Here is a 26,204-nt window from a genome sequence, read left to right as displayed (position 1 = left end):
ACTTTTTATTTTATTAATCTGATAATAAATAATTGTAATAAAATATCACTTTTTAAAAAGTATATTTCTTTATTATCTTTTGAGATATAAAGGAAGATTTTTTTAATATATATCTAATTATTTCTATAAGAAAATTCTTCAAATTTTAAAGATTTACCTAATCTAAATCACTTATACATTTTTATTTTCTTATAAATGGACATCAAGTTCTGCATTATTGTCAAACTTATACACAAATTCATAAGTAGATAAAACTAAAACAAAATTCAATGTGAACTTTGTTTTATCTCTAGTTTGATTGATTTTCTTTTATGTAATTTTTTTTTTTTTATGAAGAGTGATAGGGGAGGGAATTTGAAAAATAGAATAAGAGAGAGAAGGTGTGGTATCATCTAGTTGATTATACCACGCTATTCTCTCTCTCATTCTTTTTTTCAAATTTTCTCTCCCTATCATTTCTCATTTTTTATTTTATCTTTAGAAGTTAATAGATAGAACGGTAAGAATAAATAAAATTCAAAGTTTTAATTTTGTTTACTAACTAATTTGTATGATTTAGTTATGAAATCAATTATTGATTTATTATAATTATAAATTTTATTATATATAATGTTTAATATTGTTTGAAAATTATAATACGATGGTCGGTGCAAAATTAATAAGAATCGGTTTTTGAAAAATGAATATTGTAGTGACGCTGATTACCAAAGTCAATGTGGACATTATCTTAAAAATGAACATTGATTATGATACGAGGAATAAAAAATATTGTCATTGCATATTTCTGTATTTGGACTTACCTACAATTTCCTAAATTTTTGGTAATAGATAAGATGGTAAGAAGAATAATTTTTTGAGTTTTTCATGTATTTTTTTTTTATATTTTACTTTTAAAAGTTAATAGACAAGATGGTAAGAAGAATATATATATTTTTTTAATTTTGTTGATTAACCTACTTTTATTTTTATGATTTAGCTATGAAAATCAATTATTGATTTATCGTAAATGTGAATTATTATTATATAAATATATAATGTTTAATATTTTTTGAAACTTCTCTTCTTTATTAGGAAGTGATATTACGATAGTCGAAGCAAAATACATACAAATTCCTTTTAGGGAACAAGGAATATGTAGCGATGCTCGTGTCAAAAGTATCTTAAAAACAAGGAAGCCTATGGATTATGTGTGCAACAACCAAATTTGTGTAATTGCATATATCTCTAATCCACATCATGATTGTCCATTACCTACTATTTCCTAAATAATTAACTTTCTTCCATCCATTGCAATAAAACTTATAAAGGATCATTTTAATGAAAATTGTGGAAGTTGTGTTTAAATTATTATTTCTCTCTTATGAACAACAAATCAGGATTATATTATTGATATAGTAATTCACTTACATAATTCAACTTTTTTATATTAATTATTCAAGTTTTGTAAGTATCGTTTCTACATATATAAAAAAAAGAAGAAGTTTGACATTTATTAGAAAAAAATTGAAATTAGTATGAATCATAATCACATGGGGTTAACTTCTCAAATAAAAATAAAAAAGAAGTGAGTATTAAACACATTTTTATTATAAATTGTTAGACATACTTGATTTAATTTCTTAACAATTTTATTTGACGTTTTAAGCACTAATATTTATAACTAAACTAATATTATGATTATTTAAGTGATTATTTAAGTGATTATTAAAGAAGACTAATATAAGATTATTTGTTGTTACCTTACATTAAAAAAAAACATTCACAAGTCACGTGAGTAAGTTGGGTCCAAGTGCGAAGCGTCCTTGTTTTTGTTAGTATATATCATCATAAAAGTCCACTTTTTATTGGACCCATAAATCAATTTATTTATTTTAAATGATCAAATTATATCTTTTATTTTGTTTTCTTGTAAATAATAATAACAACCCTTCAAGAGTTTCATTTGTTTAAATTGAACTCAAAACTTTCCATTTAAAATTAGGGTGTATGAGTCAACTTTTGTGTATCTTATTGCAAAAACATAGGAAGAATCCACTAATTAGAATTCTGTTTGATTAAAACAAAAATTGGAATACTTAAAAAAAAATTATGAATGAAACACAATGTAAATTTTGTCTTTTAATTTGAATTAAAAAAAAATATATTGAATTAAATTGGAAAAAATAAATAAATTAAAAATTAATGGGTCACATCTTTATTGTAAAAAAAAATATATATAGATCAATACCTGAAAACACAATATATGTTGCAAAGAATTAAAAGAAAATAAATAAAATAAAAAGTTCTCGATATAAGACTTATAAAATATTAATTTACTTAAATTTCATATTGCTTAATTTCTTTTTTGTATTGAAGAACTTTGTCAATTAGATAATTACAATGTGAGTCAAAGGAATCAATCCTTTCCTTAGGGTTTTATTATCTTTTAAAAATTATATTTACAGTTACATATTCTAATTCTATTTCAACTTATATAATTTTAACAAAATAATATCATATACTTGACTCTTATCACTTAAAATAATATAATGATTATAAATATGTCAAATGTTTTGAAATACATTCGGAACAAACTCTTATGCTTATTCTACTAATATATTTAACTAAATTATTCTCTCATTTAAAAAATAATAGATTACAATCTCTAATTTAATAAAATTTCTTTATAAAAATTCATTTTAAAAAATAAATTTTTAGACTGAGCTGCTGCTGTAAATCATAGGAGAATAGTTTAGGGATTTGTCATATTAAGAAGAATTTAAGGTTGTGGTGTGTTTAATACAACCCTACAAAAATGTTTATTTATTTTTTATTAAAATAAGATCAAATTATTATAATTTTATACTTTTTTTTCAATTTATTTCAATATATCATAAAATATTTACTTTATTTTTCAAAGTATGATTTAAGAAAAAAACTCATTTAAACGTATGATTTTCCTTAGTTAAGTCCGACAAGCCCTCGGTTAGGGCAGCTATTCCCTAAGAGAACTCATTTACTAAAAATAGTAAGATATTTTATTAAATTTGTTGTAATTTTAAACATAAATTTGTAATAGATTAATATTTTGAGATAAGAACTTAAAATTTTATTTGACTATTTGTTTGAATCTCATAAAAAAAATTATTTATTTTTATCAATTTTTAAACTAAACCTTGAACAATAATAGAAATATCCACATTTTTTTATTCAGGGGCTGGGGGCAGCCGACTACAGCTCTGCTCATACTATTAGTTCAGACGTATTACTATAAACTAATAAAAGTTTATATGTAAATGTATGTATAAAAGATTTTTTTTTATAAATTCATATATTTATTAATTAAATATTCATATTTTTCATATTTTTTATTAATTAATTAATTAATATTTTGTGAAAATATTTTTTATTTTATTTAATATAAAAAATAAAAATAATAGTTTTTTTTTTGTAATTTTTTTATTCAAGTTTGTAATAATAGTAAACAAAATCATTGAATTATTATTATATTTTTATATATAATTTTGATTATTACTCTTTTGGTGTTGGATGAATTAATATATATTATTATCTAAATTCAAGGTTTTTTTTGTTGTTAAAGGACGAGTCAGTATGATAATCAAGTATTAACTCTTTAGAGATACCAAACAATTTTAAAATAATTGATATAGGAAGAACGCAAAATAAGTAAAATCATAAAAAAAATTAAAATAATCAAATATCAAATAATAACATAATAAATAAAATGAATATTTAATTAATAAATATATAAATTAAAAAAAAAACTTTATTTCCTAACCTAGTCTAAATGAACCATTTTTTATATTAGATACAATTTAAATGAACTTTTATTAGACCATCCTTCTTATCAATGACTCAAAAATGGGTCAGGATGCTGGTTATGGTTGATCTTGTCAATTTATCATGACCAAAACCAAAATCATGTCATTGTATCTTGGTTTTTATTAAATTATGACAAAAATCACAACCAAAGTCATTCAATCAAATACTGCAATTTGTCAGCATCTAATTGGTTGCCCATATTTTCTTTATCTCTTATTTTTAAAACTTGGTTTAATATTATTTATAATTTAAAATATATATATATATCAAAATTCATAATTTTTCGAGATCTATAATAAGACCACTCTTGCTATATTTTGGAGTACAACAAAAATCACAATTTTCTCCATTTTTACTAATTATCCTCCTTTGTTTACAATTATCCATAATTAAAAATTAAAAAATATTATTATGTATAAAAATTAGAAATTAAATATTATTATTATATTTAAAAATTATTTATTATTTTTTTAATTTAAAAATAAAAATAATATTTTTTAATTAATGAACAAGATTTTGTTGGTCATATATAAGAAAAATGAACAAAATTTTGGTCATAAAGTTTTTTCATGATCATGACATCTATGAATGCTCGTTAATATGTCTAACTGCCTAACTGATTTACAAGTATATATATGTTTAAATAAATTTTTTCGGGTTTTTTAAACACACATAACTAAAGTGTTTAAAGTGTTTGAATATGTAGACATTGTTTCTTATTTGAGTTTTATTTTATATACTGTGATTTATTGAAAGACTAATATCCTTAAACCACTCGTGAATTAAAAAAATAGTTTGTACAATTATTATCATTAAATTATTTGTATATATAAAATCAACCAACACATAAGTAGGGCCTACCCATAGAATTGGGAGGCTAATGCAAATTTAAATATTGTGGTCCAAAATTAAAATAAATATGATAGTTGTAAATTTTATCAAAAATATATTAAATATACAAACTAAATATATAACTAGATCATTGATTAAAAAAAAGAAAAAATATTTTTTAGTTTTATTGATATATTTTTGGTGATTTTAAAACCTCTTTATAATATTTGTGATATATTGTTTAAAATGTTTTTATAATAAAAAAAATGATAGATAAATGAGAAGAGATTATGAAGATAAACATAGTATTAAGAACAAATAAAAAAAATAAATTTACAAATATTAAAATTTAACCTCAAAATTGTTTTTCACAAATAGATGGGTTAAATTTATGATAATTTTTTATTTTTAAATATTAGAGATAGAAAAAAAACTATAATTAGGGTTAGTGATATAAAAGAGTTATGAAGAGAAAAAAAAATTAATATAATTAGATATAACTAGCATTTAGCCCGTGCATTTGCACGAGTAATAATATAAAAAACTGTAGAAAAAAATTACAGATAACATTTTAAATTTTATTTTTAACCGTTTTAAATTTTTGGGTGGGTCAATCCATAATCTGACCCAAATATCCATTTACTCAACATCATTATATATTATATATTAGTTAGTTAAAAAGTTGAACTTATATTAATGATAAAACGTCCTGCGTTTATCAAATTTGGTGTTGAATTTAAAATATAAAGTCTTTGTAGCCTAGTTGGTTAAAGAGTTGTACTTGTTTTGTTAGGTTGCAAATTCGAAACATACCTCTAGTATTTTTAATTTTATTTTTAACCGTTTTAAATTATAAGGCGGGTCAACCCACAATCCGACCCAAGTATCCAAATTAATCACAACTCTCGACCCGGCAATCCAGACACTTTAAAAATTAAGCATCATTATATATATATAGATTAGTTAGTTAAAAAGTTGAACTTATATTAATATTAAAACGTCTCGCGTTTATCAAATTTGGTGTTGAATTTAAAATATAAACTCTTTGTATCCTAGTTGGTTAAAGAGTTGTACTTATTTTGTTATGTTGCAAGTTTGAAACATACCTTTAGCATTTTTAATTTTATTTTTAACCGTTTTAAATTTAAAAACGGGTCAACCCACAATCCGACCCAAGTATCTAAATTAACCACAACTCTCGACCCGGTAATCCGGACACTTTAAAAATTAAGCATCATTATATATATATATATATATATATATATATATATATATATATATATATATATATATATATATATATATATATATATATATATATATATAGATTAGTTAGTTAAAAAGTTGAACTTATATTAATATTAAAACGTTCTGCGTTTATCAAATTTGATGTTGAATTTAAAATATAAAGTCTTTGTAGCCTAGTTAGTTAAAGAGTTGTACTTGTTTTTGTTAGGTTGCAAGTTCGAAACATACCTCTAGCATTTTTAATTTTATTTTTAATCGTTTTAAATTTAAAAGCCGGTCAACCCACAATTCGACCCAAGTATCCAAATTAACCACAGCTCTCGACCTGACAATCCAGACATTTTAAAAATTAAGCATAATTTTATATATATATATATATATATATATATATAGATATGGTAAGAGAAAAAATTGATATGTTATTATATTATATATAATATCGACAGAAATAAATAATATATGTTATTATATTATTTTGAGTGAGAAAAAAATTATTATTATATATAAAGATTTTTTTTTTATATTATAAAGAAATAAATATAATATTTTATATTATATAATATATAATTAATAATATTATATATTAAGAATTTAAAATTTGAACTCTAAAAGTAAAACCTATATAATTGCTTATAATTGCATTGTTTGAATTAGACGGGCCTGCACACAAATATATATAAGTAAAGTGGTAGGGTTATATTATAATTACCAAAGTTTTGAGTTTCAATTAAAAATATTAATAATGAAATAATCTAGAAAAAAAAAAATGAATAGTGTCACATTTCATTTATTATTAATTAATATATTAATATTATTATGATTATAGCAAACCCTAAAAGTCCGGACTTTTCTTCCCCAATCCAACGCCCGCATCTTCCTTGCGACCTCCATTACCAATACTTGTAGAAGACAAAGTTAAGTAATCTTCATCTATCAAGATCGTTAAAGATCTGATGTTGGCAGCTCTGAGATCTCGAGTTCTCTCTTTCTCGTCGACTTCTTCGTCTGCTTCTGTTATTCAGCCGCTATGGAAGTTACATTCTTCTACTTTCAACAACAGAACATTTTGTTCATCTGATGTGGATCGCAGCCTTGATCTTCCCAGTAGTGGACTGTTAAACCTGGCCGAAGTTGAGAAAATTCTAGAAGATGTTAAAGCCGACGACGTCAAGGTTGTTCAAGTGAGGGATCAATGCGATTGGGCTGATTATATGGTCTTTGCTAGCGGCCGTTCGGCTTGGCACGTTCGCAATATCGCTCAAGCACTAATTTACAAGGTCAGGTACAATCTGTCTTCTTTTGTTTAACAGACATGTTTGATTGATTGAATAACTGTTTTAGGGTTTAGGGTTTTAATTTTGCCATTGTATAAGCAGGTAAAGCAAAAACAGAGAGGAGCAGAGAGGATGTTGCTTCCTGTTGTGGAAGGGGAGAAGGAAGGGAAATGGATTGTTGTTGATTCTGGTACTTAATCTTCTTTTTGATAGAAGTTCATTGAAAATCTATGTTTGAAATGATTACAAAAGATTAATCTTTTATAATAACCTAATGTTATACTTTGATCATCTTGTTCAAATGACAGGACCAATTGTAGTTCATGCTCTTGATGAGAAAGCTAGATCATATTACAATCTAGAGAGGCTTTGGATACCAGGGGCATCTAATAAAGAACAACCAAATGTAAACATCTCCTTATTTGCTTGTTTTTGAGTTCACAAATGTTGGGTTTTCTTATGTTTTTATTAAACAAGAGTTTTTCAAATAACCCAACATCAAACAAGGTCGTTATTGAATTGAATTGTTTTTTGGCTGCTCAATCCTTGGTTTGTCGTTGTTGTTGTTGGTGTTGCAGAATTTGGGGGAGGCTTTCTTGAAGGTTAGAAGAATTAACAACTCAAAAAAAAAGGTTCAAAATCTTGATTGATTAATGATTATTATTATTATGATCAAGTTGTTCAGTTTGGTTGGGATTGTTAGCCATCTTATGATGAATGAGGATTGGTTTCTCCCTTGAATTTTATTATAATAAACATGAAGGATGTTCTTGAGAAATATTAACAAGTATATGTTTTTTAATGTTTTTGTTGTTAATTGGTAGTTAAGTTGAACTTGTGGCCCTTGTGATTTCTCTCTTTTGCTTCATCTTTGAATCTCTGAATCTGTGTCTAACTAAGTTTGGTTTTCATAAAAATGGAAAGAAACAAAACCTGATATTATAGGCTAAGCTCTCAGCAAGAAAAAACAGTCCTTCATCTCCAAAGTTACGACCTGTCAAAACATTCCCATATGATAAGTTTCTACAATTACAACATTCTAACATGAAGTTATATTACCTGACATATCAACATAGTAAGAACCCTAATCTCTTTAGAAAACTCATTCAGTTTCTGCTTGGATTCCCTTTCAATCTTCGCCCCAGAATCAATAGACCACTTCTTTTCTTTACCAGAAGGTTTATCTTATAATGATGAAGTCTTCACTGGCTTTGTAAGGAGGAGTTTCTCTATCAATTTCCATAAAACTGTCAACTAAAGGAATAACTTAGTTCCAGTTCAGGATCATAATCCTCTTAACAATGAAATGGGTATTAATTAAAACAAACAATAAGCACTACTATCAAAAGTGGCTACAACAAAGGCACCAGCAGGAATAATGAAATGAGTGATGATTTAGTTTTTTTAAAATTCAAACAAAATTAATTTTTCAATCATTTCTTAACAATTACCTTACACATTTTATTAATCAAAATATTCTCTATTTTAAATTATTATTTTTTATTTTATTTATATATTTCAATACCTTTTAAACTTTTTTACCAAAAAAATAATTATTACATTCTTAAAATCATTAATAATAATAATAATTATTATTATTATTTTTTTTTTATGTTTTTTAAAAATTGTTCAGGCCTTAGAACCACTCTAATTATTTTTGTGATTTGGACTTTACATATTGACTTTGATACAACAGGTTTTGATTGAGTGATGCCTTGATTGGATTAGGGCTATTTTAATAACCTTATTCTTTTGGGGGCACTTTTGGTAAGGGTAAATTATATAGGAATAAATCACATTTATATGTATGAAATTGTATAACTAGTTATTTACGGTGGGATTTTATTTTCTCTCTCATTTATATTTTATTAAAATAAATTTATAATATATATATATATATATATATTAATATTAACACAATCTTAATTTTCAATTAAAAATATTTAATCATATGTTTATAAATTATATAAATAAGTTTAAAATATTTTATTAATTGATTTACAAAATTTAATAATTAGTAAAATTATATTATATAAATATATGTAAAATTATATAATTTTAAAAAATATTTATTATTTATATAACTTTTTTGATTTCAAAATATATATAAATATAAATTTATGTATTTGAATTTTTGTATATTAATTTTGAGTTAACTTTTAAATATATAACACTATTTTTATATTATATACTATTTATATAAAATTTTGATAATTTGTATATTTAAATAAAAATTATTTATGTTAGTTTGATAAATAAAAATTATATTTTTATTTTGGGTCAAAAAAATCGGAAAATCGATAATTCAACCGAACTAATAGTTTACCGTTTTTTTTTACTGTTGTTCGATTTTTGGTTGAACAAATTTTTTAACGGTTCAAACGATAAACCGGTAATAATTTAATTACATATTTATATTAGTTATTTTTGTAAATATATAGTCTAAATAATATTTAATAATATATATTAGTTATTTTTAAATTATAATTTGTATAGAATTGTTTTAAAAAAATCTAATTTATATAACTATTAATATAACACTAAAAACATTTGAAATATATTATATTGTTACAATAATATAATATATTATATATCTATGAAATATTATTATAATATATTATATTATATTATAATAATATAATATATTATAACATAGATAAAAATAGAGAAATTTAATAAGTTTAATATTTAATAAAAAAAATTGAATTATCAATTAACGTTAAGCTAGTTAACCGATCGGTATCGACCGAAATTAGTAAAAAATTAAAACCGATAAAACCGATATCAATATTGGTCGGTTAACCGTTTGTAAAATAAGAGATATATAAAATCGAACTTAACCGAAACGTTTAATAGATTGATCACGCCTACTTTTATTATTTATATTCTTAAATACTTATGTTAGTTGAATGTAAATTTTTTTATTAATAAAGATGTTGCAAGTATATCTCTTGATTATAATTTATTTATGCATTTTGTTTTATAAAAAAATGTTAAATATAATATGTCTGTTCAACTAATTTTAAAAATTGTCTATCATTCTATTTATTTTTCAATTGGACTTTGTCGGTTTACCATCCAAAATTCTCAATTCTCTTATGAAAAAAAACTTAGTTTAGGAAGGAATTAATAATGGGTTGTTTTGTTTGGAGTCAAAATGTTTAAATTTTTGAACTTGTCTCATCATAATTAATTTCACTGAGAAAAAATGAACTTTCTAAAAATGATTTTGAATTAAACATTTTGTTAAAATTAAAATTTAATTTAATAAAAGTTAAATGGAAAAAAACATACTAAATTGATATAATTCCATTTAAAATAAGTTGTTTCTATATATAAAATTGTTGACTATTTATTGTTCACTTTCTAAATTAATATATAATTTTTTTTTAATTTAAATTAAGAATAGGAAAATTACAATTAAATTATGAAAATAAAGGAAGATTTAGGACATCCCCACTAATAAATAGATCATCAATATAGTAGCCGTTGGGATGTCTACAAATCAAAGAGCTGTTATAACTGGGACCCACACTTTTTCACAAATCTTCTTCATTTTCAAACCAGTGATCCCCATTTAGATTCATCACAACTACTGAATCCATCTCTTTCAATTAATCTGAAAAAGAGAAAAAAAAGAGAAAAAAGTAGACCGTTTGAAGAGATGATGAGTGAATCGCCGGCGGCCTGTCTTCTCCGATCAAACTCTCAACCAGTCGCCACTTCCACCATCGGCGGTTTTCACGAGGTATTTGATATTGAATCGGAATTTGCTGTTTTGTTTTTCTGTTCTTTCTTTAAAATTTGTTTCTGGGTTTGCTTGTTTTGTTTGGGTTTAGAATGAATTGATGAGAGCTTTAACATCATCAGTCTCGTTTGGAAGATATGCTTCGGAATCATTTGTTAGTGATAAATGGACAGCCTTTACTAGTAATAGGTATTTGGAAGAAGCTAAGAAATCATCTAAACCTGGTTCAGTGAAAGAGATGAAAGCTTATTTTGATTCCCATTACAAGAAAATTGCAGCAAATAAAGCTGCTTCATTGCTTGAACATCCAAGTGAAGATTCTGATGACCAAATTGCTAAAGAAGAAGAAGAAGTTGCTCAATATGAAACAGGGGATGATGGGCTTGATCTGAATAGGGAGATGGAAAAACAAGATTCCACATTTGTCGACAATGAAAACAGTCATGTTCTTGCTGTTGAAGAAGAAGATAGAGCAAATATAGTCAACAGTCCTGTTCCACCCAAATCTGCTGTTGAAGAAGAAGAAGAAGAAGACAAAGAAAATATAGTCAAGAGTCCTGCTTCATTCAAAGTTGTTGTTGAAGAAGAAGAAGAAGAGAATATAGTCAACATTCCTGTTCCATTTAAGAAACCCAAAGAAGATAAGAAGAAAAAACCCATAAATTCTTTCTCAAAGTCTTCCATTAATGGCAGCAAACCATTCAAACCTCTTCCACCTCCTCCCCCACCTCCTCTTCGTCCTTCATTATCGAAATCAGCTCAACCAAAGCCAATTACTACAAACAAGACTCCTCTTAGACAAATCAAGAAAGAAACTTCAACTCCTATCATCAAAAGGATTCAAAAAATTAAGATAGATGATTCAACTCCTGTCATCATGAAGAAGAAGAAGACTGCTGCTATTAATTTGGTGGAAAGTAGACTACTGAAACCAAATCCAGTTAATAAACCATTAGCACAACACAAAGAGGTACATAAACAATAAGCAATTTCTTGTTTTTTTTTCTGATAAGTTTTAGAACTGAAACAATTTATCCTATTTCAGTCATCCCAATTGATAGCTGCTGCTGACAAAGGGAAAGAGAAAAAGAAGAGGATGTTGTCTTCCCCAACAAAACACAAGATGCAGGACAAAAAAGTGGAGAAGAAGAGACAATCATTCTCAACTACCATTACAGTTGTCAAGAAGAAATTTGATAGCAGCAAAACACAACTACCCACCATTAATCATCATCACCAATTAACAGAGAAGAAGAAGAAATCATCTGTTCAAGAATTGAACCAAAGACCACCTTGGAGATTTTCTTTCAAATCTAGCCCAGAAAGGAAAAATGTTGGTGGAGGAGGAGGAGCAGAAGCATATCCAGTCAATTCGATGATGACACCAAGAAAGAAAAGAATTTTCAGGTAACCAGAACATTCAATATTCATTATCTATGTATGTATTGTTGTTGTGCATGCTGGCTGCTTCAAAAGATCTTGTTGTGATTTTTGATGTGGTCGGATCATTGAGTGATGGAGAGAATAATAAAAAAATGTTTTCAAGAAATATTTTCTTGTTTATTATGTATGTACAAGAAATTATGACTCAGCCCTCTATTTCCCAAGTTGCCTCTTCAGTGGAATGAGTACAATCTTATTTGTTGTGAGGGGTAATATTTCTTATTGGTTTCATTGTTTTGTATAAATAAATAATCTATCTTCTTTCAATTCATAATGACAATGAAAAATGTACCCTTTTTCATTTTTGAACTTTTCTTATGCTCTTATAATTCATTAGGATATTTCAATTCAAGTCAATACTCAAATAGAAGAAGAATGATCACAATCATAATGTATTTCATTCTCAAAATCAATAGTGCAACACTTCCTCTAAAGATAGTAAATTTAAGGAAATAGGTCGGTAATACTTTATTAAGACCTTATATTCAACAAATTTGATGTATTAGATATTGGACGGTTTTGATAATTGTTTAAATATTCGACCCTACAAATATAATAATTCATATTGAACATGTTAATCAATTATAAGTTAAACATACTAACAATTTCAAACAATTTTCTTATTAAATAAAGACAGATTAAAAGTTAGTTAATTGAAAAGTTGTAACCTGAAAAGTCTGAATATTCCGATTATATCTCTCTTTAGTCTCATTATTATTTACTTCTCTTACAACTATATTACCAGCTAGGATTGCCCCTTTAATGATTTTTCGTTTATGTTCAGTATGTAAGAAGGTTAATTCGATCATACCTTACAGTAATGGCGTAATGGGCTGATTCTAATTAGATAGCGTCACATGTTCAAAGAGATGAATCAATTTCCATGTTCAAGTACCAATCATCTCGTGGACCTTGTCTTCAATTAGAAAAAAATTTCGAGTTTCAATCATAATAATTAAACAAACCAAATTAAGACTATCAAAATCGAGAGTTTACATAAAATCGTTTTATAGTTGTAAACTCGTAAAATTTAGAGTTTATATGAAATTGTACAAGTTTAGATTAAAAAAATAATAGGTATATATTATTATTATTATTTATATATATATATATATAATTAAATATTTTATACTTATCCAATTTTAAAATATTATATATTTTAATATAAAATTAATTAAAAAATAATAATAAGTAAATAACACTATAAAAAATTATATTTACAAAATTAATTATATTAATTAATTTATTTAAATAAATAATAATTTTATTTTTTAATTTTTAAATATAAATTTATTTATTTTTAAGTAAAATCGTATCGTAAAATCGAAATTATTTATAAACTCGTAAAATCGTAAAATCTTATTAATCGTAAATTTAAAAATGTAAGAGTTTACATATTTAAGAGTTTACTTAAAATCAGATTCGTTAACATAATGTGAAATTGTAAAATCGTAAGATTTTAAGAGTTAACTCGAGATTTTGACAACCTTGAACCAAATCTACCTAGATCACTTTTATATATATATATAATATATATATATATATATATATATATATATATATATTATTTATGCACTTGGTTATGGCTAAATGTGATTAATTGCAACTATGTTTGGTACGCGATAGTAGTTATATAGGTATAAATTGTAATGGGTATAAATTATAAGGATGTATTATGAGGTATAAATTATATAAGTTTTTAGTGTTTTGTTGAGAATATAAATTATATAGATTTTATTATTTTGTGTTTGGTTAGTGGTATAAGAAAATAGTAAAACGTGTAAAAAACTATTTTGCCCTTGTATTTATATAAATTATTTTTAATTATTATTTTAATATTTATCTTATAGGTAATTTATATTATTAATTATATTAAAATTAATAATAAAAAAATAATATATAATTATCAATATAAATAGATTTTTAAAATAAATAATACTATTATATTATTTGCATTATTTTATATATAATTCTTTATAATTTAAATTATATAAATATATAAATGTTTATAAAAAATTAATACTCACAAACAAAATATATTAGTTACTAACATTTTGTTATTCCTTATCATTAGTTCCAATTTCATCGGTTGTGTCCTTATTGTGTATTTGTTTGTTTTACAGAGAAAATTTATAGCAAAATATATCAATTAATATTGAAAATTTTCCAATATTCTTTTAATTAGACACAAATAAAATTTATAAAAAAATAAACATAAATATATATTTAGGATAAAAACTCACACCGAATTACCTATTTTAACTCACCTAACCCAACCCAGTCTAATCTAACACTTCATACCTAATTCTAACTCATCAAAATATTGAATGATCCATAGTCATTAGAAACTAAGAAATATCAAAGGTTATTAACATATTAACAAAATCAAATGAAACAGTTATTGATGACACAATAAAATCAAACACAAGAGTCTAATTATGTCTCTTTCTAAATGAAAGAATAATAGAAGATGTTTTTATTAAAAATAAGCAAAAAGAAGAAATATATAAATCTATATGTATGATAGATAAGAACTAAGAGATTTTATGAAAAACATAAAATATAATAAAATTATATATCAGGGTAATAATGAAATAAGATTTTAGTAAAGAATTGTAACAGATTGAGGGAGGTACAACTTTATACTTAGATTAAAGTATAAGTTATACCTTTTAAATTACTGTACTTATAAAATTATTCAACCAAACATCTAATTAGCTTTACTGTGGGTATAGTTATACTATAACCAAAGTGTTATATTCAGGCTAAGTATATGATTAAAAGTTTGAAAAGTTTTGCTTAAAAAATAAAAACTTTAAGAGATTAAAAGTTATGATTTTAATTCTCACTAAGTGAGCATATTTTTTTTTGAATAATAAGTAAGAGCATAATGATGAAGTGTGCTAACTTATAAAATTCACGTTCCATTGATATTAGGGGTGAGCATAATATGGGTTTACCCAAATCCAACCCTAACCCAAACCCAAAATATTAATTTGGGTTGGGTAATATAGGTTGGGTTGAGTATGGGTTGGGTTGAGTATGTGTTGAGTTTAATTTGGGTTGAGTTAGGGTTACCCAAATTATATAAATTTAGTTTAATTCTCTATTATTAATCCAATATTAACTAATCATCTTCCAACTTTAAGTCGAACACGTTTTTGACATGTTTAACATATTTTTCATACGTTTAACACGTTTTGCATACATCTAACACGTTTTTAATATTTTTAACACGTTTCACTTATAACATGTTTTCACACGTTTAACACGTTTTTCACACGTTTAACACGTTTTCACTCGTTTAACACGTTTTTCATACGTTTAACACGTTTTTCACACGTTTTCACATTTTTGACACGTTTTCACGTTTTTGACACGTTTAACACGTTTTCACGTTTTTGACATGTTTAACACGTTTTCATGTTTTTGACACGTTTAACACGTTTTTGACATGTTTAACACATTTTCACACTAATAACACATTTTTCACGTTTTTGTCACGTTAAACACGTTTTTGACATGTTTAATACGTTTAACGCGTTTTTGACAAGTTTAACACGTTTTTTACGTTTTTGACATGTTTAACACGTTTTTAACATATTTAACACGTTAACACGTTTTTGATAAGTTTAACACGATTTTTACATTTTTGGCACATTTAACACGTTTTAAACATATTTAACACGTTTTTGATAAGTTTAACACAATTTTCACGTTTTTGGCACGTTTAACACGTTTTTGATATTTTAACACGTTTTTGATATGTTTAACACGTTTTTCACATGTTTAACACGTTTTTAATATTTTTATCACGTTTTCACACTTAAAACATGTTTTTCACACGTTTAACACGTTTTTATGTTTTTGGCACGTTTAACAAGTTTTTGACATGTTTAACACATTTTCATACTAATAACACGTTTTTGTCATGTTTAACACGTTTTTGACATGTTTAATACGTTTAACGCGTTTTTGACAAATATAACATGTCTTTTTTTTACGTTTTTGGCACGTTTAACACGTTTTTAACATAACTAACACGTTAACACGTTTTTGATAAGTTTAACACGATTTTCACGTTTTTGGCACGTTTAACACGTTTTTAACATTTTAACACGTTTTTGATATGTTTAACACATTTTCACACGTTTAACACGTGTTTCACACGTTTTTGGCATGTTAAACACGTTTTTGACATATTTGACACGTTTTTCACACATTAACACGTTTTTCACATTTTGGTACATTTAATACGTTTTTGTCATGTTTAACATGTTTTTCACATTCTTAACACGTTTAACATGTTTGTAACATGTTTAATACGTTTGTAACATGTTTAACACGTTTTTCACGTTTTTGACACGTTTAACACGTTTTTGACATTTTAACATGTTTTACACATTTAACATATTTTTGACACGTTTAACATATTTTTTTGCACGTTAACACGTTTTGATACGTTTTAACATGTTTTGTCACGTTTAACACGTTTTTGGCATTTTTGACACGTTTAATATATTTTTCACACTTCTGACATTAAACGTGTGAAAACGTATTAAACGTGTCAAAAATGTGAAAAACAAGTTAAACGTGTCAAAAATGTGTTAAACGTATCAAAATGTGCCAAAAACGAGGAAAACGTGTTAAACGTGCCAAAAACGTGAAATATGTGTCAAAACGTGTTAAACGTGTCAAAACGTGTAAAAACATGTTAAACGTGTCAAAACGTGTTAAACGTGTCAAAACGTGTTAAAACGTGTTAAACGTGTCAAAACGTGTTAAACGTGCCAAAAATATGAAAAACGTGTGAATGTGTCAATAATGTGAAAAACGTATTAAACGTGTTGAAAACGTGTCAAAAATGTGGAAAACGTGTCAAAACGTGCCAAAAACGTGAAAAACGTGTCAAAATGTGAAAGATATGTTAAAAGTGTTAAACGTGCCAAAAATGTGTCAAAATGTGTTAAACGTGTCGAAAACGTGAAAAAAACGTGTCAAAACGTGTCAAATGTGTCAAAAACGTGTTAAACGTGTTAAAAACGTGTTAAACATGCCAAAAACATGAAAAACATGTTCAACGTGTCAAAAATGTGTTAAACGTGCCAAAAACGTGTTAAACGTGTCAAAAACGTGTTAAACGTGTGAAAAACGTATTAAAAATGTCAAAAACTTGAAAAACGTGTTAAACGAATAAAAATGTGTTAAATGAGTCAAATACATGTGAAATAAAAAATAAAAATAAAATAATTTGGGTTATCCAACCCATACCCAACCCATATTAGTAAATAATATGGGTTGGGTAAATTTAATTTGGGTTGAATATGGGTTGGGTAATACGGGTTGGGTTTACCCGTTTGCTCACCCCTAATTGATATAACAATTATTTCAAATTTGTTTTAGAATAAAATGTGTATAAGAGAATGCTTACTAATCATTTTATAACAATTGAACTCCATTTTCATGTGGATTAAAAGCGGAAAATAATGTTCATAATTGAAGAATTTTGAATGATAGGCAGTTAAAAATGATATATATATATAGTCACGACTCCCGCTTAAACACAATAGTTAATTTTGATATATACGTGAGAGTAATGAATACTTAAGTCGGATAGTGGGTTGACCAGCCCATAAATTTGAAATGGTTAAAAATAAAATTAAAAATATTATATGTATGTTTGGAACTTGTAATATAACAAAACAAATATAACCATTAAACTAACAAAGCTAATAAGACTTTATATTTTAAATTCAACACCAAATTTGATGAATGACTTCTTAGCCATATAAGTTCAATTTTTTAACTAACTAATCTCTATCTATAAAATAATGCTTAATTTGAATTTGTTTGATTAGTTGTAGTTAATTTGGATATATATGTGAGAGTAAATAAATACTTAGGTCGGATAGTGGATATACGTGCCATAAACTTGACACGGTTAAAAATATAATAAAAATGTTATATATGTTTCGAACGACATATTAACAAACTAAGCTATTAAAACTTTATATTTTAAATTCAACATCAAATTTGATAAGCGTGCGACATTCCTCATAATCCAAGTTCAACTTTTTTATTGCGAAAACGGTTAAAACCATTTCATTAAAATCCCAAAAGTGGGAGGGTCAAAATCAAAGTTAAACAAACTCTAGCTATGATTAAAAGATGACAATTAAACGACCCTAAAGAAACTGATTAGTAGCCATCAAACATACGAAAAACAGAGATTACAAACAAAGATTATAAATTGTATCAAATCTTAATTATCCCAATTAGGATTTGTATTTCTATATCAACCTGATGTTTCAACAGGTTGTCTTTCTCTTCCCCTTCCACTTCCTCTTGTAATGAAAGAGGGTAAACTGAAGATAATGATGGGTACTGTTTATTCTCATTTTGATTTTTCCTTTATATGAATCCATTCTAATTTGATAAAAAGAATAATTCTTCAGGAATTTTGAGATCTTTACCTTGTTGTTCTCCACTTGAATTTCAAGATCATTGTCTTTATTTTTTTTTAGTTTCAGCTTTAGAATCCTCAACAACTTTGAATTCCTCTATATCAACCTTATAATTCTCTTCTTTCTCTTGATTAACCTGAATATCTTCCTCTCTGTTTTCATCAACAACCACTTCAACTTGATTGGATTGAGAATTCTCAACTATTTATTCCATATGATTAGGTTGAGGTTCCACCTCATTCATCGTACTACTTTCGTCTTGTACATAATTTTCTTTATCTTCTGTATCCTGATTTTTAACCACATTTTGCTCTTTGATAATAGGCACATCTGTTTCATTTTCCTGCATCTTTACTTTCTGGCCTTTATGAATTTTTTGATCTTCTTCATTTGTGTGATCAATTGGTATTGGTTGTTAATTTGTTGAAGTGGGGTAAAAGAGGTCGTCTAAGATTGGTGGGTTGTTTTCAGAGAGGGTAAAGAGGCATATGAGGGGATAAATGAGCATATGAAAAAGTGTGAGTCACAAGATGATGGTCAATTGGGGAATTAGTGGTTGGTTTGATAAGGGATAAGAGGTGTGTGATCGATTGAAATTGGTTGTTGATTTGTTGAAGTGGGGGGTAAAAGAGTTTGATTAAGATTAGTGAGTGGTTTGCCAAAGGGATAAAAATACATATGAAAAAGTGTGAGTCATAAAAGGTCGACTAAGATTTGGTGGGTGGTTTGCCAAATGGATAAAGAGGCAAATGAAAAAGTGTGAGTCATAAGAGGTCGATTAAAATTGGTGGGTGGTTTGCCGAGTTGATAAGAGGTGTGTGAAAATGTTTGATGTCACAAGATGAAAATTTGATTGGGATTTAGTGGTTGGTTTGTCGAAGTGAGTATAAATGTAAGAGATCTTCTTAACAAATTAGATATTAGTTGTTAAAAATATATGAATGAGATGTTGATTGACAGAAGTGGTTGATTTGAGAATTGTCTATTGTTAATTTGTTGAGAAGTCGCAATAAGAGTAAATATGATGAGATGCGAGGTGGGGATTTGTGGTTGATTTGTCTGGATAAGAAGCTGATAATAAAAGGAGATATCGACGGTTAAAAATATATAAATGAGATATTGATTGACCATTGTATAAACGCGTGTGTGAGGTCACAAAATTAAAGGTCGAAATTAGGATTGGTGAGTGTTTTGTCGAAGAGATAAAAATGCATATGAATATTGTGAGTCACAAGATTAAAGGTCGATTGAGAAGATTGATGTTTGGTTTGACGAGGGATAAGAGGTGTGTGTAAGATCATGAGATGAAATGATATGAGATTGAGATTTGGTGATTGGTTTTCCAAAAGTGGGGAATAATTTAAGAGGTTTGTAACAAATTAGATATTAATGGCTAAAAATATAAAAGTGTGTGCGATCACGAGATTAGAGGTCGATTGTGATTGGTGAGTTATTTGTCGAGGGGACAAAGAGATATATAAAAAGTGTGAGTCATAAGATGAAATGTCGATTGAGAGATTAGTGTTAGTTTGACGAGTATAAGAAGTTTGTGAAAGTATGTGAGGTCACAAGATGAGAGGTCAATTGAGATTTGGTGGTTGGTTTTACCCAAGTGAGGGTAAAAAATGAGGTCGGATATATAAATAAGGATGATAATAAATGATATATTAGTGGTTAAAATATATGAATGAGATGTTGATTAATCGATTTGTAAAAGTGTGTGAGGTCACGATTAAAAGTTGATTGGGATTTGTGGGTGATTTTTTGAGTGAATAAAAAGATAAATATGAAAAAGTGTGAGTCACATAATAAGAGGTCGATTGTTGGTAAAAGAGACCGTGGTAAGAGTAAAAATAATGAGATGAGATTGTTTTTAAGCCCTTTCAGAGTTTTTTTAACGGTATATTAAAAAGGATAAAAAAATAAATAAAAAATGTATTTCGCTAGAAGGAGGGGTTGAACCTCCGACCTTGTGGTTAACAGCCACACGCTCTAACCAACTGAGCTATTCCAGCTTATATTTTAGAATTTGTTTAATATTTAATTGGTCATTAAAAATAGTATGAATGAAATTTTGATTGACTGAAATGTGAAAATGTGTGAGCTCACGATACTAGAGGTCGATTGAGATTGGTGGTTGGTTTGTCGAGTGTGATAAGAGATATGTGAAAAATGTGAGGTCATGATATGAGAGGTCGTTGAGATTGGTGGTTGGTTTGTCGAGAGATAATAGATGTGTTAAAGTGTGTGATGTCACAATATAAGATATTGATTGTGTGATTGGTGGTTGGTTTGTCGAAGTGATGGTAAAAAAAGTCGCGATAGAGATCGATAATAATATAAAACACGTCTAATATTTTTTAGACAAGAACAAACTATAACGATCTATATTAACTAACAAGATAAATGGTATAATTAACTTATTTTTAGTAATTTACGTAAGTATTTTTTTAATTTATATATTTTTTAAAAATTTAAATATTTAATATTAATATTAAATTTAGAATTAAACTTATTTTTTACTAACTAATTTTAAATTAATTAAATTTTAATAATATTAATTTTATCTAAAATATTTATAAATAAATAATATTTTGTTTATATTATTGAGATTAATATCAAAATTTGATCACTTTTGGTATGCGGTTGTGTCCTTTCAAATTTAAACAATTTTTAGCCATTTTTTTTGTATAGTCACTATTACTAATTAAGAAAAAGGAAATGAGTGTTTTCTTTAACTTAATAAAATATTTAACATTAAATAACAATTGCGCGTCCTCAAAATAATAATTCCCCTTTATATAAATTAAGCTTTATGATGGACTTATATTCATTTGCATATGTTTCAAATAATTAAAGAATAATTAGTACTTTCTTTATAACTAAATTTAAAAGTTAATTTTAAGATTTTTTTTTAAATCCTTTTACTCTATTTATTATCAAATAAGATTCAATATATCTTTTTATTATTTTTTAAATTATACATATATTAATTTAACTATTTTTAATATTTTATTTGTTAATTAAGTACTATTTTATTTATTTTTATTGAACTTCTTCTATTTCAAATATTAAAAATAATATTTATAAAAATATAATATACACTATTTTATTAAACAATAACATTATAAATTAAAATAATAATATTTATCAATTATTTAAAACATGTGAAAATATTATTAATTATTTTTTTAATTTATTTTATAATTTTACTATGCTTTTTAAAAAATAATAATCTAACTATTATTTTTAAATATTCATAATATTAAAATAAAGACTAATATATCTAACACGGTATTTTTTTTCCGTCTTTTCTTTATTAATGTTGTAAAATTATTAATTATTTTTATAAATACATATATAAATAAATTCATAAAATAGAACAATATATATATATTTAAACATCAAGACAAAATAATTAATCTACTACTTTTTTTACACAAAATATTATATTATTTTTTAAAAATAAAAATAGTAATTATGGTATGTTAAAAAAAATATTCAATAAAAAAAAAGTTTAATATAAAAAAATTAAAAAACTAAAAAAATTAAACATATTCAACAAACCTACTAACTTTTAAAATAATGAAATATCATGTACTTGAGACTTAAATGCTAATAATGGAGTATACAGTATAAATAATTAAAATAAAATTTAGGAAACAAATATATATTATCCGTACTAATAAATTAATAATCAAATTTTCATTAATAAAAACAGTTATGAGTTATATATCATAAATTTTTAATTAATCGTTAGATAGACGTCGTTATTATCGTGGCGTGCTACAATTAATTAAGTAACATATATTCATTTGCATGTTATTTTCAAATAAAACATTCTCAAACACTCTCTCACATAACACATAATTATGATAAAAGAGCAGCCTTTATGGATACTAATTCCGGCTATCATCGGTTTCCTTCGTCTCTCCAATTACATACTAACTTTTGTAATCTGGGTATTCATCACCTTCATCAGAAAACCCAAAAATCTGATAAAAAATTACGGGTCATGGGCTCTGGTTACCGGATCCACAGACGGGATAGGAAAATCCATGGCAATACAGTTAGCCGAACAAGGGTTAAACCTCGTACTAGTTAGCAGAGATCTAGGAAAGTTGAAATTAGTTTCGGAGTTAATTTTGGGCAAATATAAGAATACCCAGATAAGATGTGTGGCGGTGGATTTATCCGGCGCCGGCGAAGGAGTGATTGCGGCGGTTGAGGCGGCGGTGATGGGTATTGATTTGGGTGTTGTGGTGAATAATGCAGGAGTGACTTATGAAGAAGCTAGATATTTTGATGAGGTTGAGGAGAGAGAATGGATGAATGTGGTGAAGGTGAATTTGGAAGGGACAACTAGGGTTACGAAAGTTGTTTTGAAAGGGATGATGGAAAGGAAGAGAGGTGCGATTGTTAATGTTGGATCTGGTGCTGCCATTGTTGTTCCTTCTCATCCTTTGTTTGCTGTTTATGCTGCAACTAAAGCGTAACTATTTCTTTCTCTTTTCTTTTTCTTTTCTTATAAGTTGTATGATATGATAGATTTATGATTAGATTCTGATATTAGGTCAAATTCACTTGGAATAGTATTTGTTTAAGAGGGTAATCAATGTAGGTAGGAATTAGAGTTATAGTTGGGTTTGAAAAACAAATGTGAAATTAAGAAAATAAATGGTTAAAATAGGTGAATATTTAGTCCATAGAGCAATAATCCCCTCTACTAACCTAATCGACAAAAGACGGTGGAAGCACCGTTCTTTCAGAAGTCATGAGTTTTAACCTTGTCATATGCAAATTTTGCCCGTTTAGTTAAATAAGTTAAGTATATTGGTGGGTTATGTGTTTGTCCCACGAAGATTAGTCACACTCCTGATAAACGAAACTCAACGTTATCAAAAGAAGTAGGTAACAATGTTATTATTATATTAAAACATTTTTTTATATTTTGTATTGGTTTTAGTATATCTCAACCTTAATGTAAATTATGTCATGTTAACGCATTATAGTTTTTTACCTTGGTGCATGATTTAATTACATTATCGATATTACTTCAATTTTTAAGTTGTTTTAAGTGTATTTAATTTGAGCTATTATAATTTTTTAATTTTTTTTTGGAAAGTGTATTAAATAAGATTTTTTTAAAGTTGGAAAAATGGCAGCATGCATTATTAATTACTTAGAGGCAATTGGTGAGAAGAGGAGGTGGTTGGTGTTGTAAGTATGGGGGGAGTGAGGTGAGAATAATGTGATGAATGTAAACGGTTAATAAAGGAAGAGGGAGATGTAAATGCAATGTTTGGTTGATAATGGAAATTAAAAAAAACAAAAAAATAAAATTGTAAGAAAGAAGATAGGGTTTCAATTTTCAAATATAAAAAAAAATACAAATGAATGAATTTATTAGTTTATATATTATAGGTTATTGTTATACTTATACCTACCACCAATATGATCTTTATTGTGTTGATATTAGTTTATATATTATTTTTATTAAAAATATTAAATTAAAGTGAATATATACATTGTCCTGACCTGACTTCCACCTAGTTAAAGGACATTTGTCATTTTTAAAACCATCAAGTTTGACTGAAAAATATATACATATATTTTTTAAGTATCTCATTTAATATTGATTTTAATAGAATAATATTTAAAAACATTTAATAAATAATTTTATTTAATTCAAAGAATATATATATATATATATATATAATAATTTATTTATTTTTAAATGATAACCATTGCACAGGTATATTGATAAGTTCTCAAGTAGCCTCCACATGGAATACAAGGAATTTGGGATACATGTCCAATGCCAGGTATTATTATTGAACCTTTTTATATATAATTAAAAAAAATGGGATTTTTATATAATATCTTTTATATTTTATGATACCCATTATTAAGAAATTAAGTATTGACTTATAAGTTGTATTTAATTTTGTTTTAATAAATTGTAGTTGTTCTATGAATATTATTTATAACCTATTATTAGAATGTCTAGGAAAGGAGAGTTTGTGAATTTGCATATATAGGAAATTAATTGTTCATATTTACGTGTTTTTTTTTGTTATTGTGATAGTTTTAATTTTAATTTTATTAGTACCATATTTGTGTGGTTATCTAAGATTCTCATTACTCCATAATTAATTATTAATACTGCAGGTTCCTTTGTATGTTTCAACAAAGATGGCAGCAAAAGTTGCATTCTTGAAAGGCAATCCGACGATGTTCGTGCCTTCGTCGGACGACTACGCGAGGGCAGCAATCCGACGCATCGGTTATGAATCGAGGTGCACCCCTTATTGGACCCATTCCTTTCAATGGTTTCTTGTCTCATTGTTGCCGGAGTTTGTGATCGATGCATGGCGCCTCTCCATAGGAATCCAAAGAAGAGAAAAAGGGAGGAGACACCGATCACATAATAGACTACATAGTACTAGTTAACTGTTATTCAAGGTGACCCTGATCGGATCTAATCGAGTCGGGTTTATGTTTTTCTTTCTTTCTCGATATTGTTGGTAATAAAACATTACTTTTCATCAACTTGCTAGTTTGTACTGATGGTAAATTCAGCAGAATAATACTTAATTGTTTTAAAATGGTCTTTTAATAATATTTTGTATGTTGTTATATTCATCAATAAATTATAATTAAAAACTGACAAAATAAAAAAATTATATAATTTTTTGTTTGTATTAATAGATATGAAAAATATAATTTAAGTTTTTTAATATAAAATGGGTAAGAATTATGCCAAATATATAAATATATCAAAGTAACATTTTTTGGGTCAAATTTAGCATGTTTTTATATTTATATTTAAAATAACTCTAATTTGATTTCATTAACTTCTTATTTTTTTACATTCTTTTAAACCCTGTATTGAGCTTGAATTAATTTTGACTAGACTGAAGTAATTCATTATTTATTGTATTATATAACTTAGTTTTTTTTAAGTTTTAGTTTAATTTTAATTTTTTTATTTCAGTTTTTTAAATTAATATTTGGTCACCAAGTTTTTCTTTTTAAATAAATTAAGTTTTTATAATTTTAATTGTGTTTTTGAATTTTTTAGCTTCAATTTTAATAGTTACAGTTTTTTTAAGAATTATTTTTTATTTTCAAATTTCAAATTAATATTTGGTGATTTAATTCTTTTATTAATTTTAAATTCAGTTTTCTTAATTATTATTTTTTAATTTAAATTTTGTATTAATGTCATATTTTTCTTTTTATTTCAATTTTATTCGATTGAATTTTTTTATTAAGTATTTTAATTGATTTGTTTTTTTAGTTTCTTTTCATTTTAATCTTTTTACGAAATAATTTATAATTACTATTTTTTAACTAATTTTGTTTTTCATT

The 26,204-nt window shown here is 25.7% G+C and overlaps 3 protein-coding genes and 1 non-coding gene across 4 annotated transcripts; 3 read left to right on the top strand and 1 right to left on the bottom strand.

The window, feature by feature from the left end:
* Nucleotides 1-6,815: 6,815 nt before the first annotated feature.
* On the top strand, nucleotides 6,816-7,973 carry LOC124936067 (protein Iojap-related, mitochondrial). Its single transcript, XM_047476523.1, has 4 exons — nucleotides 6,816-7,178; nucleotides 7,278-7,365; nucleotides 7,484-7,581; nucleotides 7,754-7,973. The coding sequence occupies exons 1-4, from the start codon at nucleotides 6,855-6,857 to the stop codon at nucleotides 7,823-7,825; spliced, it is 582 nt and encodes a 193-aa protein (XP_047332479.1). The 5' UTR covers nucleotides 6,816-6,854; the 3' UTR covers nucleotides 7,826-7,973.
* Nucleotides 7,974-10,758: 2,785 nt separating this feature from the next.
* Nucleotides 10,759-12,334, top strand: LOC124934704 (protein WVD2-like 7). The gene is made up of 3 exons (XM_047475221.1): nucleotides 10,759-10,923; nucleotides 11,015-11,893; nucleotides 11,969-12,334. Exons 1-3 carry the CDS (start codon nucleotides 10,840-10,842, stop codon nucleotides 12,332-12,334), a joined length of 1,329 nt encoding a protein of 442 aa, XP_047331177.1. The 5' UTR covers nucleotides 10,759-10,839.
* An 8,437-nt stretch (nucleotides 12,335-20,771) lies between these two features.
* On the bottom strand, nucleotides 20,772-20,845 carry TRNAN-GUU. The gene has a single exon. It is a non-coding gene; the product is annotated as a tRNA-Asn (tRNA).
* A 1,837-nt stretch (nucleotides 20,846-22,682) lies between these two features.
* On the top strand, nucleotides 22,683-25,432 carry LOC124936371 (very-long-chain 3-oxoacyl-CoA reductase-like protein At1g24470). Its single transcript, XM_047476867.1, has 3 exons — nucleotides 22,683-23,322; nucleotides 24,586-24,655; nucleotides 25,002-25,432. Exons 1-3 carry the CDS (start codon nucleotides 22,703-22,705, stop codon nucleotides 25,281-25,283), a joined length of 972 nt encoding a protein of 323 aa, XP_047332823.1. The 5' UTR covers nucleotides 22,683-22,702; the 3' UTR covers nucleotides 25,284-25,432.
* Nucleotides 25,433-26,204: the final 772 nt, after the last annotated feature.

The sequence above is a fragment of the Impatiens glandulifera genome, chromosome 4 (genome assembly GCF_907164915.1).
Source record: "Impatiens glandulifera chromosome 4, dImpGla2.1, whole genome shotgun sequence".
Lineage (NCBI taxonomy): Eukaryota > Viridiplantae > Streptophyta > Magnoliopsida > Ericales > Balsaminaceae > Impatiens > Impatiens glandulifera.
This window is presented reverse-complemented; position numbering and strand designations above follow the sequence as displayed.

Excerpts from the sequence above, each read along its gene's own strand:
- LOC124936371 (XM_047476867.1), top strand. The coding sequence starts at position 22,703 with ATGATAAAAGAGCAGCCTTTATGGATACTAATTCCGGCTATCATCGGT. Across the intron at positions 23,323-24,585 it reads GTTTATGCTGCAACTAAAGC|GTATATTGATAAGTTCTCAA; the intron begins GTAACTATTTCT and ends ACCATTGCACAG. Across the intron at positions 24,656-25,001 it reads GGATACATGTCCAATGCCAG|GTTCCTTTGTATGTTTCAAC; the intron begins GTATTATTATTG and ends TTAATACTGCAG.
- LOC124936067 (XM_047476523.1), top strand. The coding sequence starts at position 6,855 with ATGTTGGCAGCTCTGAGATCTCGAGTTCTCTCTTTCTCGTCGACTTCT. Across the intron at positions 7,366-7,483 it reads ATGGATTGTTGTTGATTCTG|GACCAATTGTAGTTCATGCT; the intron begins GTACTTAATCTT and ends TTCAAATGACAG. Across the intron at positions 7,582-7,753 it reads CTAATAAAGAACAACCAAAT|AATTTGGGGGAGGCTTTCTT; the intron begins GTAAACATCTCC and ends TTGGTGTTGCAG.
- LOC124934704 (XM_047475221.1), top strand. The coding sequence starts at position 10,840 with ATGATGAGTGAATCGCCGGCGGCCTGTCTTCTCCGATCAAACTCTCAA. Across the intron at positions 10,924-11,014 it reads CCATCGGCGGTTTTCACGAG|AATGAATTGATGAGAGCTTT; the intron begins GTATTTGATATT and ends GTTTGGGTTTAG. Across the intron at positions 11,894-11,968 it reads CATTAGCACAACACAAAGAG|TCATCCCAATTGATAGCTGC; the intron begins GTACATAAACAA and ends ATCCTATTTCAG.